General features: G+C 50.8%; 3 protein-coding genes across 8 annotated transcripts in view; 2 read left to right on the top strand and 1 right to left on the bottom strand.

The window, feature by feature from the left end:
• Positions 1 to 2,441, top strand: part of LOC130864953 (sterol 26-hydroxylase, mitochondrial) — a 28,038-nt gene extending 25,597 nt beyond the window's left edge. The window contains exons 6-9 of the mRNA XM_057755828.1: positions 267 to 433; positions 609 to 690; positions 772 to 984; positions 1,136 to 2,441. Coding sequence (XP_057611811.1) covers positions 267 to 433; positions 609 to 690; positions 772 to 984; positions 1,136 to 1,255 — 582 coding nt within the window. The 3' untranslated portion in view covers positions 1,256 to 2,441. The remainder of the gene's footprint in view (positions 1 to 266; positions 434 to 608; positions 691 to 771; positions 985 to 1,135) is intronic.
• Positions 1 to 13,255, top strand: part of Wnt6 (Wnt family member 6) — a 72,280-nt gene that overhangs the window by 24,996 nt on the left and 34,029 nt on the right. The gene's annotated exons all lie outside the window — the stretch shown is intronic.
• Positions 2,448 to 12,647, bottom strand: Prkag3 (protein kinase AMP-activated non-catalytic subunit gamma 3). Of its 6 annotated transcripts, none has more exons than XM_057755841.1 (14): positions 12,486 to 12,647; positions 12,263 to 12,302; positions 11,653 to 11,844; positions 10,957 to 11,336; positions 9,741 to 9,822; positions 9,552 to 9,610; positions 9,425 to 9,470; positions 9,191 to 9,245; positions 8,688 to 8,814; positions 8,374 to 8,539; positions 4,849 to 4,886; positions 4,545 to 4,691; positions 3,999 to 4,231; positions 2,448 to 3,464 (listed from the first exon to the last, which is right to left on the bottom strand). In XM_057755841.1, exons 1-13 carry the CDS (start codon positions 12,555 to 12,557, stop codon positions 4,115 to 4,117), a joined length of 1,521 nt encoding a protein of 506 aa, XP_057611824.1. In that variant the 5' UTR covers positions 12,558 to 12,647; the 3' UTR covers positions 2,448 to 3,464; positions 3,999 to 4,114. The 6 variants fall into 6 exon arrangements, with proteins under 6 accessions (XP_057611824.1, XP_057611829.1, XP_057611830.1 ...); XM_057755846.1 differs by having other exon boundaries at positions 12,607 to 12,639; XM_057755847.1 differs by having other exon boundaries at positions 2,450 to 3,464; positions 12,490 to 12,540.

Here is a 13,255-nt window from a genome sequence, read left to right as displayed (position 1 = left end):
ATTTCTAGCACTTTTGGTTGCATGATCTCTCCTTGTTATCATCCCATCTGTAACTGAAGTACAACCTTCCTCCATATTGGTCCTTATTCAACCTGTGGATTCATGCTTAGCACAGAGATCCCCAGGAACCCTCATCTCTTTTTCTTGCCATCTTGGTGGCAAGGCAGCTTTCTTGTAGCCACTCACAGACCCTCCCCCTGCTTAGCTAGCCTCTCCCCTAGAAATTGCTCCCTTCCTTCATCTTTCTCTCCCATTCTATCTCCTAGACATCCAACACACTGACATGGGCCCTGTATCACCTTTCCAAGAACCCAGAGATCCAGGAGGCCTTGCACAAGGAAGTGGTGGGCGTGGTGCCCTTTGGGACGGTGCCCAAGCACAAGGACTTTGTCCACATGCCCCTGCTCAAAGCTGTCATTAAGGAGACCCTGCGGTAGGACATGATTCCATGTGCATAGGGTCTATACGGGGATTATAATCACGCAGTAATGGGAAGTGACTAGGGACAAGAGTGATATGGGAAGAGTCTTAGCACCAGAAAGCCAGGGATAAGTGGGACACCCTTTACCCAATCTAGAAGCAGAGCCTAGACTTTCTTTTCTCTACAGCCTCTACCCTGTGGTCCCCTCAAACTCTCGTATCATCACGGAAAAGGACATTGAAATCGATGGCTTCCTTTTCCCCAAGAATGTGAGTTGGCCTGGAGTGCCCTGTTGCCCAGGAGTGCCTGTTACCCTTGCTGATGGTCACACTGCCATTCTTCCTCCATAGACCCAGTTTGTGTTTTGCCACTATGTGGCATCCCGGGATCCCAGTGTCTTTTCTGAGCCTGAGAGCTTCCAGCCTGACCGATGGCTGAGGAATAAAGGGACCGGAAACTCCAAGATCCAACACCCATTTGGCTCCGTGCCCTTTGGCTATGGGGTTCGGTCCTGCCTGGGCCGAAGGATTGCAGAACTGGAAATGAAATTGCTGCTCTCAAGGGTGAGCAGGGGATGTGGAGAGGGTTGTGTGGCTCAGGTAAAATGTAGGGATTGAGGGAGAGGAGGGGCAGGGAGGTCCAGGATAGAAGCCCACAGAGGGAACAGGAATTGGAGATCAAGATTCCAGTGGCCCTGCTCTCTCTTCCTGCCAGCTGATACAACAGTATGAGGTGGCTCTGGCTCCTGAGATGACAGAAGTGAAGTCTGTGTCCCGTATTGTCCTGGTTCCCAGCAAGAAGGTGAACCTGCACTTTCTGCGGAGACAATGCTGAGCTGGGCTCCTGCCTCCATGCAGCTTGGCCAGAAGCCCTGGTGCAGCAGTTCCTGGCCAGTCTCATGTCACATGTAAGGATGCCTGATTGACAGGGGAGCTCTATGCCTTTCCTATAGACCCCAAACGTCTGGCATGATCTCTGCTGAGCAGCACGTACTCGAGACAGTAAAGTATCTTGTACCACACAGCAATCAGCATCTGACCCTCATTTGGGGGGGGGTGCACCTTAGAATCATGGTGGTTGCCCTGCTTGACCTACTTCTTAGATCTGAGAGTAGCACATGCTTCCGTAGACCTTAATGGTAGACCTGTTATGGACACCCCGAGAGGGCACCGTGACAGTGCCACTTTAGCTGTAAAAGCCACCACCGGATGCCATGATGAATGCTTATAGCCCCAGCTGCCCTGGAGGCTGAAGCAAGAGAGTCAGTTGAGCCCAGGAGCTTAACACCTGAGCAACAGAGTGGAGTGTCTGTGTAACGTGACTGGGGATCGGGGTTTGGAGGTCATGTTCATAGTCTGCATTTGAGGTACTAAAGGCAAGGCAACAGTATGAAGATTCCCCACTCATTCAAGAAAAATAAAATGTGGGACTCTCCAGCTGAGCATGGTGGCACATGACTTGAATCCCACCACTTGGGAGGCAGAGGCAGGCGGAGCTCTATGAGTTTAACGTCATTTTTACCCACACGGTGAGTTCTGGGCCAGCCAGGGATATATAGTGAAACCCTTTCTCGAAAGAGGAGAAGAGGGAGGGAGAGGAGGAGGAGGAAAGAAAAGCAAGCAAGCTGGGGAGATAGCTCAGTGGCTCAGTGGGTAAAACACTGGCACACAAGTTTGAAGACCCGAGTTCAAGTTCCCAGAACTTACGTAAAGCTTGACATGGCAGGAATAGTGGAGTCTGGACTCTGGGATCCCTGTGCTACAGTCCGAGGAGATGGGAGGTAGAACAGGAGATCCCCAGGAGCATGACAAAGAAGCCCTGTCTCAAACAACCTCATGCCTGAGGGGGTTGTCCACCGATCTGCACCGTGGGACACTCACCCCCGTGCACACACACAGCTGCACTCCACTGTGGGACTCAGGCCTGCATGCACACACAACAAAATAAGTAAAGGAGAAAGAATCTTGAAAGACTGCAGAAATACGAATCCACTCTTTCTGTGTTGGACTCCTGGGTCTGAGAGTCCATGCAGACAACGAGACCCAGAATTGACTGAGATTAATTTCTTTCTACTTGGTGAACTGAGATCATTGTAGAAATGGCATCCAGTATTACAGGATCAGCTATGTTTCCTGCAGAGTCCCCTTTGTAGACTGGGTTCCGCCTACTATGTGAATAGTTAATAAATGTTTTCCTTATGATTTTGTCACAAATCAAAGATTAAAAGGTATCAGAATAGCATTCAGTGCGCAAACTTTCTTTCAAGTCTTTGAACTCAGGAGACAAGGAGTTTGCACAAGTTCATTTCAATGGCTGTAGTGATTGAGTAAACCTGTGACATCCAGGGCTGTGGCTTGCTCTTTCGTTTCTTTTTTCTTGATAGCTCATCCTCAAGGATCTGAATCTATCAGGGCATAGGGGACGCTGAGGGGAGCAGACATTGTTTAGCAGGGAGAGCTGAGGAGCCCACGGTACAACCATGCCAGGGGCACTGACAAGGCCACATGCTTCTGTAGACCCCAATGGTAGACCCGTTGTGGGCACCCAGAAAGGGCACCATGACAGTCCCACTGCTGCAGCAGCTGTAGGTAGGAATAGCTACCCGCTGGGTACCACGATGAATGCCTACAGCCCCGGCAGGCAGTTCTAGAATCAAGGGCTACTCAGCGTTGGCTGCCAGCAGCTTGGAAGTGCCAGGAGAGTAGCATGGTGGTGGTACAATGGTGACTTCCATGGGGAAAGATCAACCACGGCTCCTAGGAGCTGGGATGTGTATCCAACAACCAAACATTCCAGGCTCCCAGCTAAATTCACAGGCTGCATGCTCACTGCCACATTGAGCTCAGCCCTGATCCTAATGGAACGAAAGGCATAAGAAGGGACAGGGTGCACAGATTGTCCTAGGCTGATCGCAGTGCCTCTCGTTCGGGACTTTCAGGCTTGACTCGATTGTTCTTATTTTCATCATCCTGGTGCACTGGGCATGCTCAAAGGCTTCTGGGAGTATAGGTATAGCAAGGACAATTAGGGAAGGCTGGAGAGCCTGTGAGAAAAAGAGGAGATGGTGACCAAATCGGCAAGAGGAGGTGCCCTCCCAACAGGATCTCACCCTACTGCCAACTGGGTGGAATTTCTGCCCCATCCTTTGACAATGTCCCCCCCCCACAACCAAGCATGGTGCCAGGACAGTCTGCAATCTGACAAATTCACTGAGATGAGTAACAGTTGGAAACTTCCTCCCATGTTAGTCCATGCCGATGATAGAAATGCATTCAACAAAAGTTTGTTAGCTTGCTTTATTCTCAAGAAATTCTCATAGGGAACAGACTAGGGAGCAGGCAGCTATGCCTTCCCAGAGCTCAGAATGCCCCACCTCCATCCATCCTTTCCATCAGGACCTCCAAGACCTCAGCTGGAAATGGGACAAAGTAGTTGTCTGTAAAGCCTTCATTGACAGTTTCTGTGGGGGCTGCTCTATTATGACTGGCACCTCTGCCATCCTCAAGGTACCCTAACTTGATATCTAGGAGTTCTAAAAGACTGAGAGACTAGCTCTAAAGCTCATGGCAGAGCCTACCTGTACCAGAGCAGAACCAGCAAATGGGTGGGAGAAGATGAAGGCCAAGTTCCCCTAGATCCTTTCATTGACTTTCAGGTGAGGAAGATAGCTTGGGAATCAGGACTCCGGTACTCTCAGGCACTGAGGGCATCAATGCCAGCAGGGCTAAGCACCAGCGCTTGAAGTATGTCAGAGAGGGAGACCACTCCCAGAAGATGCTGGGTCTCATCCACCAACACCAGCCTGTGCACCTGCAGGTCCACAGTATTCAGGGAGGGGCAGAGCCTTTGGCTACAGCAGCTAATAAGGGGAAAGCTTAACACAGCTCAAGGAGCAAAGGACATCTCCTGGGAACAGCTGGCCATGGCTCTGACCACTCAGCTGGCTGTGGATCTTGGCATAAGGGCCCTATGAACACGACCAGACACCTACCAATGCAGATGCCAGAAGTTGGTCATGAAAGGGAAGACAGGCCAAGTGCCCAGGATACGGGGATGCCGAGAGCTATGCAAAGAAGAGCTAGGCCATCTGTGCGGAGGGCATGCCAGGAGGGGTGCAAGGTACCTGTTCCCGTGCAATCCTGTCAATGACTTCACCCAGGCTCTCGTGGGGCTGGCAGGAGAGAACCCCCTCCAGACACAGCGTCCTCTGCCTCAAAGCTTCGCCCACACTCATGTCCAGGTGGTTGTAGGTTTGCTGGGCAGCCAGGTGCTGGGGCAGGGGGAGAGGGTAATAGATGATCTCATTAGCTAGGCTGCAGCCCGTCGATTGCACTCCGACACACTTGCGAGCAGTAGCCACACATACTTCCCACTGACGCTCACACTACAGCCTCCCTGTAACACCCCCAGTCTCCTCAGACACTTACGATGACATCAAAGCGGGAGTAGAGGCCCACAACCTGACCTGCAGCAGGGGATGGAGAAGAAAGACAGGGAAAAGCACAGCTCAGAACCTGGGTGCTCTTCAGGGGACATTTTTGAGACAGGGTTTCTCTGTAGCTTTTTGGTTCCTGTCCTGGAACTACCTCTTGTAGACTAGACTGGCCTCGAACTCACAGAGATCCACCTGCCTCTGCCTCCCGAGTGCTGGGATTAAAGGCGTGCGCCACCACCGCCCGGCTGCGCCACCCCCCCACCCCCGGCGGGGACGACTTTTGAAATTAGTTCCTTGATAGTCCTCCAGGCTGCTGGCTTAGTCATGGGGCATCATACTGCCCCTACCTACAGATAGACTTAGCATCACCGAGACATCTGACTTTAGGCTCCCGTGAGCTGCAGGGAGAACAAGGCATCCCCTGTGAAATATACCAGCCTCATAGTGTACCAGCATTAGTCATTTAGGTTCAATTTCTGGTTCACAGGAAAAAGGTACGGGGGCACAGCCACCTCCAGGAGGCAAGTGGACAAATCTGGACACGGGATTTTTTTTTTTAACCTTTTAAACTACATCTGTTTGTGTGTGTGTGTGTGTGTGCACGCACATGTGTGTGTGTTTGTGTGTACTTTGGAGTGCCACATCACACATGTGTGGAGGTCAGAGGACAATCTTCAAGTGTCCGTTCTCTTCTGCTATGTGGGTCCTGGGGATTGAACTCAGGTCGCCAGGCTTGGCTGCAAGTGTCTTTACCTGTGGAACCATTTCTATAACCTTGGCATACAGAAAAACCAATTCAGACTTTTCAAGTGATTTGTGCCATAAAAATAAGAGGAAAGGGAACAGTATTAGATTCAAACAAACTCCAGGGACAATGAAGAAACACGAACTATAAACTTCAGTTGGACTTGGCTTGAACAAGTTAACTTTTTCTTTTTCTTTTTAAGTCATTCTTGGGAGAAATGAGAAAATGAGGATAAGTATTGGAAATTAGGTCGCAATAAGTTATTCATTGTTTTAAAAATAACTTTGGTCAAGCTGGGCAGTGGTGGCGCATGCCTTTACTCCCAGCACTTGGGAGGCAGAGGAAGGTGGATCTCTGTGAGTTCGAGGCCATCCTAATCTATAAGAGCTAGTTCTAGGACAGGTTCCAAAACTACAGAGAAATCCTATCTTGGAAAAACAAAAAACAAAAACAAAAAACCCTTTTGTCTTTAAAAAAAAATACTTTAAGGGCCAGTGAGATAGCTCAGTGGATAGAGGAACTGGTTGCAATCCTGACGACCTGAATTCGGCCCCCGGAGCTCACACACTGGGAGGAAAGGACTGATTCCTGAAAGTTGTTCCCATGTCCTCATATGCACAGTGGCACACGGGCACCCACATGCACAAATAAACAGAATGAAGACCTTTACACGCTATCTATTATGATCGCATGTGCATGAGCCACAGCATGAATGTGCCGGTCAGAGAAGAATTTTCAGGAGCTCGTTCTCACCTTCCCCCTTGGTGTGTGTTCTGGGGACTGAACGCGGATCACCAGGCTTGACTGGTAAGTGCTTTTACTGGCTGAGCCATCTCAGCCGCCCAGTTATTCATGGCTGGGTAGCATTAAATACACTTCTTGTAAGAGACAGACTGGAGAGCCGGGCGGTGGTGGCGCACGCCTTTAATCCCAGCACTTGGGAGGCAGAGGCAGGCGGATCTCTGTGAGTTCGAGACCAGCCTGGTCTACAAGAGCTAGTTCCAGGACAGGCACCAAAACCCTGTCTCGAAAAAACAAAAAACAAAACAAAAAAACAAAACAAAACAAAAAAAAGAGACAGACTGGAGTGCATAGGGGTGACATGACCCAATGTCTGTAATTTACTTCCTTACTTCAGAAAAATGAGCTGATCTTGGCAATATGTTGTTCTTTATCAACTTATTTCCTTTGAAAATTTTTCATATTTGAGACTAAGTTAAAAGCCCTTCACAAAATTCAACTTCATTCTTTGAATATAACTTTGAATTACCTCTTTTTTTGTATGTCGTGTCTGTGTGTGTGTGTTGTCACATGTGTAGGGATATGTGTGTGTATGTGCACTCACGTGTGTGTTCTCACATTGTGGGAATGTGTGTGTTATGTGTGCTCATACGGGTGCGTGTCTGTGTGTGTGTTCTCATAAATGTGGGCATGTGTATGTGTGCTCATGTGTGTGAGTGTTCTCATATGTGTGTGCATGTGTGTTCTCACATGTATGGGCATGTGTATGTATGTGTGCTTATGTGGGTATGTGTCTGTGTGTGTGTTCTCATAAATGTGGGCATGTGTATGTGTGCTCATATGTGTGAGTGGGTATTTTCACATGTGTGGGCATGTGTGTGTGTATGATAGTGCATGTGCAGAGGCCAGTGATCTTCCTTTATTGTCTTCCACTTTGTTTATTCAGGCAAGCTCTCTCACTGAACCTGATACTCAAGAACTCAGCTAGCTAGCTAGCCAGCTTTTTGTCCCAGGAGTCCCCCTGCTGCCACCTCCTGTGATCGGGGTTTGCAAGCAGGCTTCCAACCATCCCCACTTTTATGAGTGCCAAGGAGCTTGAATTCTGGTCTTTATGCTTATTCATGAAGCACTTTATCCACTGAACCATTTCCCAGGCCCCAACTTTGAAATACCCGTAGCTATAGTCTAACTAAAGAGACACTCTTGAAATACCTGTGGCCATAGTCTAACTAAGGAGATACGCTAGACATACCTGTGGTCATAGTCTAACTAAAGAGATACTCTTGACATACCTGAGGCCATAGTCTAACTAAGGAGATACGCTAGACATACCTGTGGTCATAGTCTAACTAAAGAGATACTCTTGACATACCTGAGGCCATAGTCTAACTAAAGAGATACTCTTGATATACCTGTGGTCATAGTCTAACTAAAGAGATACTCTTGACATACCTGTGGTCATAGTCTAACTAAAGAGATACTCTTGACATACCCGTGGTCATAGTCTAACTAAAGAGATGTTCTTGCTATTCCTCTGACCTTTCTAGAACAGGACATTGGGGTCTGGCTGGGGGAACAAGATCTCACGGTCAGTTTTAGGGTGAACTAATACAAAACACAGAAGGATCTGCTGCTGTTTTCTAAACCATAGTCATCTTATTGCAGATAATCTTACCAATCCTCCTTCAAAGGCAAAAAGCATCAGAGTCCCCTCACACACGGGGCACAGTGGTGCATCCCCAAGTTCCCAGCAGATGCAGAGGAACTGCCAAGAGTTTGAAGCTAATGTGGGCTACATAGTAAGTTTCTGGGCTACAGGGTGAGACCTTATCTCAAAACAACATCCCTGCCCAGAAAAATACTCCCATTCACAGTTGGGGAAACTGAGGCTCGGAAAGTTCAAAGCAAGCAGAGACTTCTAATCCTACTCCATCTTGGGCCCTACAGCAGATGACCTGCAGATTCTGGCTCCATCCTGGTCAGGCCCTTCCTTGCCCACCCTAGCTAGAGCCTTTGCCCTGGCTGTAGTACCAGATTCGTTGACTACAGGCAGTGCAGAAACACGCCGGTCCACAAAGATGTCCAGCGCGGTCAGAATCGGAGCTGTTTCCAGAACTACAGCCAAATCTCGGAATGTGCCAATGCCCAGATCTTGGATGGTGCGGCAGAGGAAGGTGGGCCGTGGCAACAGGGCGCCCTGTTGGGATGAGACACCACGGTGGTGATCTCATCAGATCAAGCAGCCCCCAGGGGCTCCAGCTCCTCCCTCCCTTTGCCTGGGCTAGGGCACTTGACCTTCAGTGTCTCCCGTGGCTCCCCGCTTGCTCCCACCATCCCAGGCTCACAAATATGTGCAGGAATTTGAGTAGCCGCTTGTGCGTGAGGATGCACAGTACAGCGCCGGAGGCCGGGTCCAGGACGGGCAGGCGGTGGATTCGGTTCTTGATGAGGGTATAGACAGCTTCAAACAGACTTTAAAGAACGGAAGCAGTGAGACTAGGAGCATCTGAGCCGCCAAACAGAGTACCAGGGTCCCCTCATCCCTCTGCTTCCCGGAAGAAGTATGAACGAATACAGAACTGAGTGGGCTAGCACACGGGCAGGATTTAGGAGGCTGAGACAACCCATAAAGCCTGATGACCCGAGCTCAATCCCTGCATCCCAGACAGTGGAAGAAGAGAACCAACTCCTATGAAATGTCCCCTCACCTCCACATGTGAACCATGATCACACACACACGCACACACACACACACACACACACTCAAGCAAGCAATAAATGTCACAACAAGAATCTTTGAGACAGACAGAGAAGGGGTGGTGCTCTGGTGAGCAGATGAGATGTTTACCTGTCGTTGGGAGAGATGGAGACAAGAGGCTTGAAGCAGCCTTGTAGGTAGATCTCTGAAGAAAAACCCAAGTTAGGCCACGGGAGTTCCCAGTTACCTCACCCTGTCTCCTAGCAGCTTCCCTTGCTGCAGGCACTTGAGGTTTTCCCGGGTGAACTGTGCCCTCCAGGAAATCCCACCACTGTTCCAGGCCTTGAGCCCTAACTTTAACCCCCACAGTCTTCTCCAACTTACCCCTCCAGGTCTCAATCTTATGTTCTTCAATCTCGTAGATCTGGACCTAAAGGCATGGGTGGGACTTTAGGGTCAGGCATGAGCCCCGGAGCATCAGGCCTCCTGAAGATGACACCCCAGAACTCACCAGGGGGGATCGGTAGTAGCGGTGCAACACCAGGATGAAGTCTGTGATGGTGAGCATGCCTGCAGGGTTGACAGGTGACAAGTTGGGCAAGGTCAGGCCTAGGTGCAAGGCTCATTGAGGACACCACCCTGCTGGTGTTCTTCCACCAGGGGAGGTCCCGCCCGCCATTCCCCAACCACCTCTCCTCACCTACAAAGCTCTGCTTCTTGCTGTCCCACAGAGGGGCTGCCCTCACACCGTTGGCCACCATGGCAAAGAAAGCCTTCTTGATCTGGGGGGCCGGAACGAACAAAGGCGGGGTGAGGACTGACAGTCCCTCATCCTCCCCACCTGCTGTCTCTACCTGGGTCCTCCCCTGGGGTCTTCATTCTGGTTCTTCTCCACTTGAGTCTGCCTCTTTCTCATGACCAGACCACTGCCATCATGATCACCACACAGATAAGGCTGCTTGTGCCCAGAGGCACTGAGGGATCATCACTAGACACAGCGGGGTTTCCACATGGAGTCGTATGCATACAGGCATGGCATCGTTTTTGCTCATCTAAGCACTAGGTATTCACATAACATATGCAGAGCTACAACAATTTCCTCATTAAATTGGATGCTTATTTTGACCCTGTTCTAAGCAAAACTACCTCTATGTGCTGAGTATACTTAGTTCTCATCCCGTTCCTTCCGCCCAGTCCCCTCCGTTTCCTTAACTCTTTCCCCTCTTCTCTCTTGTCCCTTTGTTCTATGTCTCTGTGATGATGCTGTTTGGTTTCCAGGCTGGCCAGGAACCTGATAACCTCCTGCCTCCGTCTCCTCAGTACTGGGCTTACAAATGTGTGGCCCACTGCATCTCACTCTTTAGCACACATCGAGATGAAGCAAAGCTATTAAAATAAAATATATTCTTCCGTGAAGCACCGGAACCAGACTGGGCTCTGCGGACGACATATATTCCCCACCTGGAGCGTGTACGCATCATTTACTCTGCAGTAACAGCGATAACAATGGAGTCAGTTTAGAACAGCTACCAGAACACTAGCTGTTGTTTCCTGTCGCCAGAGTACCCTCCGCTTGGTCCCGAGTGACACTGTGATGTCTCACACATACTTCACAGTTAACAGAGTGTTCTTTCTTTGTCCCGGTTGTCCTAAGACTTCTTTGAAACAGGGAGGAGCCAGCCTCTGGTCCCCAATTTTAGAGACGACGGAGGTAAAGCAACCAACCCCAGGTTTGGTAGATTCAAGGTGACAGAGTGTGGTGGCAGTTAGGGGAGTCCTCACAGAACATGCTCTCTCCCTACTCTTTCTATGACTTGAAGGGACTATGGCTTGATCCATCCAGGAGGTTATGAATGGCAGCCACAGAGGCCCCGGACTGAGCCCCGAGTTTAACTAGGGCCAAGTCAGGGTCTTACCTCCAGCGTGGTGTCAAAGATGACCAGTTTGGAGCTGGTGGCCATGGCATCGTAGCAGGTGTGTTCCTGCATGAAATGCATGTAGACTTGGGCCCCGGGCTTCTGCAGCTCATCATCCCAACTCAAGCTGAGAAGCGGGGCCTGTGGAGATGGGCAGGACCGCAGCCTGTCCTCCCCCAGACCTTCCAGCTCACAGTCCCAGGCCTCTGGGTCACTCATGTTGGAACCCACGGCAGAGGCTGCACCGTCGTCGGGCAAGAGGTCCCACCCTGCTGGGGAGGTCTCCACTTCGGCCAAGGGAACAGCTTGAGCCAAGGGTGTGGCCTTGGGGAATGTGGCTTCCTGCCTGGTGGACTCAGCAGCTGGTCCCGACTGGGCACCTGTTGGGGAAGAAGGCAGGGTGGATAGCAACTAGCAACTGCATCTTCCAAAGCACGTTCCCTGTACTTTCAGTGATCGGCAGAACTGGGGCACCCGGAGGTTGTGGAGTCTCCGCGTCCTAGCAGACAACTCTCTCCCATCTTTCCAAGGTGGCTGCACTGGGGCCCTGCCTTGGCAGCAGTTACTGCCTCTCATATAGGGAGGCCGAGGGCACAAGATGAGATCTGTCTAGCTCCGTGTGATGGAGAGATCTCAGGTCAGGCCCCACTCTGGAATTCCCGCTGTCCCTGTCCCTGTAACTGACCTTGGCCTCACCTTCTCCCAAACCTGGTGGCTCTGCTTCCTGCACAGCCTCCTGCCTGGTCCAACTGGAAGCCTTGACGCCCCGTGGTGCACGGGTTCTTTCTGGGCTGGTGGCCACAGCTGGTGATAACCATGAGTTTTCTCTTTGTTCTAAGAAGCTCATCTCTGGGAGGATGTAAGGACCTGTTTGATTAGTAGAGCGTGCTACAACAAAACAAACACAATGTCATTAGTGAGGGTATCGGGAGCTTTCAAATACCCCTGCCCGGACACACTTTTCATTTTCTATTCATAGGAATCTTGCGAGGCAGATACTGTAAATCGGAATAGTATTTCTATTTAGCAACAAGGGACCAGAAACTCAGAGAGGTTAAGCAATCTGTCAAAAATCACACGGCTGGAAAGTGGTAAGGTTAGCACTAGGGTTCAGATCTTCATCACAGAGAAAAGGGAAGGTGGGAGGACACAGGCTGGGGAAAGGAGGAGAGAGAAGGAAGGAGAAGGGAAGGGTCCTCTCTTGACAAAAACCAAGCTAGGTGTTAGGGGTTGGAGTTCAGAAATGTGGTAGACAAGGGAGCTATTGAGAAGAGGCTGGTCCCACAGGCAGCAATGCTCCACCCACCTTGACTCTCTGGACCCCCACTGTGGCTCCAGGTCAGGGTCTATGGAATAAAGTGTCTGCGTTGTTGTGAAAAAGCTTCCTGTTCTAAAGTCCCTGGCTTGTCCCCTTTAAGAAGCACCCCCACCCTCAAACCACGTGTACACAGATATGAACAACATACACACTTGCACACTCCTGACAGCCATAGAATCCCACACAGGCACGTACAACGCAAAATACATACATACACGGATCCGGCCCGCTCACGCCCACAGAGTACAGTGCACGGGTCAAACACACGCAGACACGGCCACATGCTTGTTGTCTTTCTACATCCCAGCGCCGGCCCCCTGGGACCCCGGTACCCCAGGCAGTGTGTGTTTCAGCTCAGGCTCCATGCGGCCAGCTCTAGTCCGCTAGCGAGTGCGCGACAGGCGGCGGCGGGGTGGCACTATTCTGGGCTGGCCCCTGGCAGCGGGCCCTCAGGGATCAGGTTCTCTCTGATTGTCAGGTCTTGGGAGGGAGCGCTCAACCGCAGTTGTTTTCCTCACCGTGGCTTGGGGGCGCTGCGGAGGCGGAACTCTTATCTTCGAACTGAGAGTTCAAAGGAGGAAAGTTGACTGTCTTCACTTTCTCCGCCATGCAAACTTCCTTAGCCGAGGGTGGGATGAGTTAGGAAGGATACCCTGGAGGCTGGAAGTAGGTGAGGAGGCTGTGGGTGGTCCTGATAGAGCAGCCAGGGGATGTCTAGATATTCCCCCTTGGAGTCCCGCCGGCCAGTTCCTTTCTGGGGTGAAAGATGAAAGTGAGGGAGAGGGCGGGCCAGGCATGGCGGCACTCTTCTGGTCATCTCAAAGGTGCGAAATGGGATCGAGAGCAAGGGTTCATATCTGTGTGCAGAGGGAACAACACCTGAGTCGACCTGTGGTTGGGAGATAAGAGAGTGTGCGGGAGCCCAGCCCCTAACCCACCATAAATACTGGCTGTGCATTTCCCTGCGCCAGAGGGGAACCC

Source organism: Chionomys nivalis, chromosome 2 (assembly GCF_950005125.1).
Source record: "Chionomys nivalis chromosome 2, mChiNiv1.1, whole genome shotgun sequence".
Classification (NCBI taxonomy): domain Eukaryota; kingdom Metazoa; phylum Chordata; class Mammalia; order Rodentia; family Cricetidae; genus Chionomys; species Chionomys nivalis.
The sequence above is the reverse complement of the archived record's forward strand: the minus strand, read 5'-3'. Positions and strand labels throughout refer to the sequence as shown.

Coding starts and splice junctions, on each gene's coding strand:
- Prkag3 (XM_057755841.1), bottom strand. CDS start 12,557: ATGTGGCCGTGTCTGCGTGTGTTTGACCCGTGCACTGTACTCTGTGGG. Junction 8,815..9,190: donor TCCATCTCTCCCAACGACAG/GTAAACATCTCA, acceptor CGTTCTTTAAAG/TCTGTTTGAAGCTGTCTATA. Junction 4,887..8,373: donor GCCTGTAGTCAACGAATCTG/GTACTACAGCCA, acceptor CCCCTGCTGCAG/GTCAGGTTGTGGGCCTCTAC.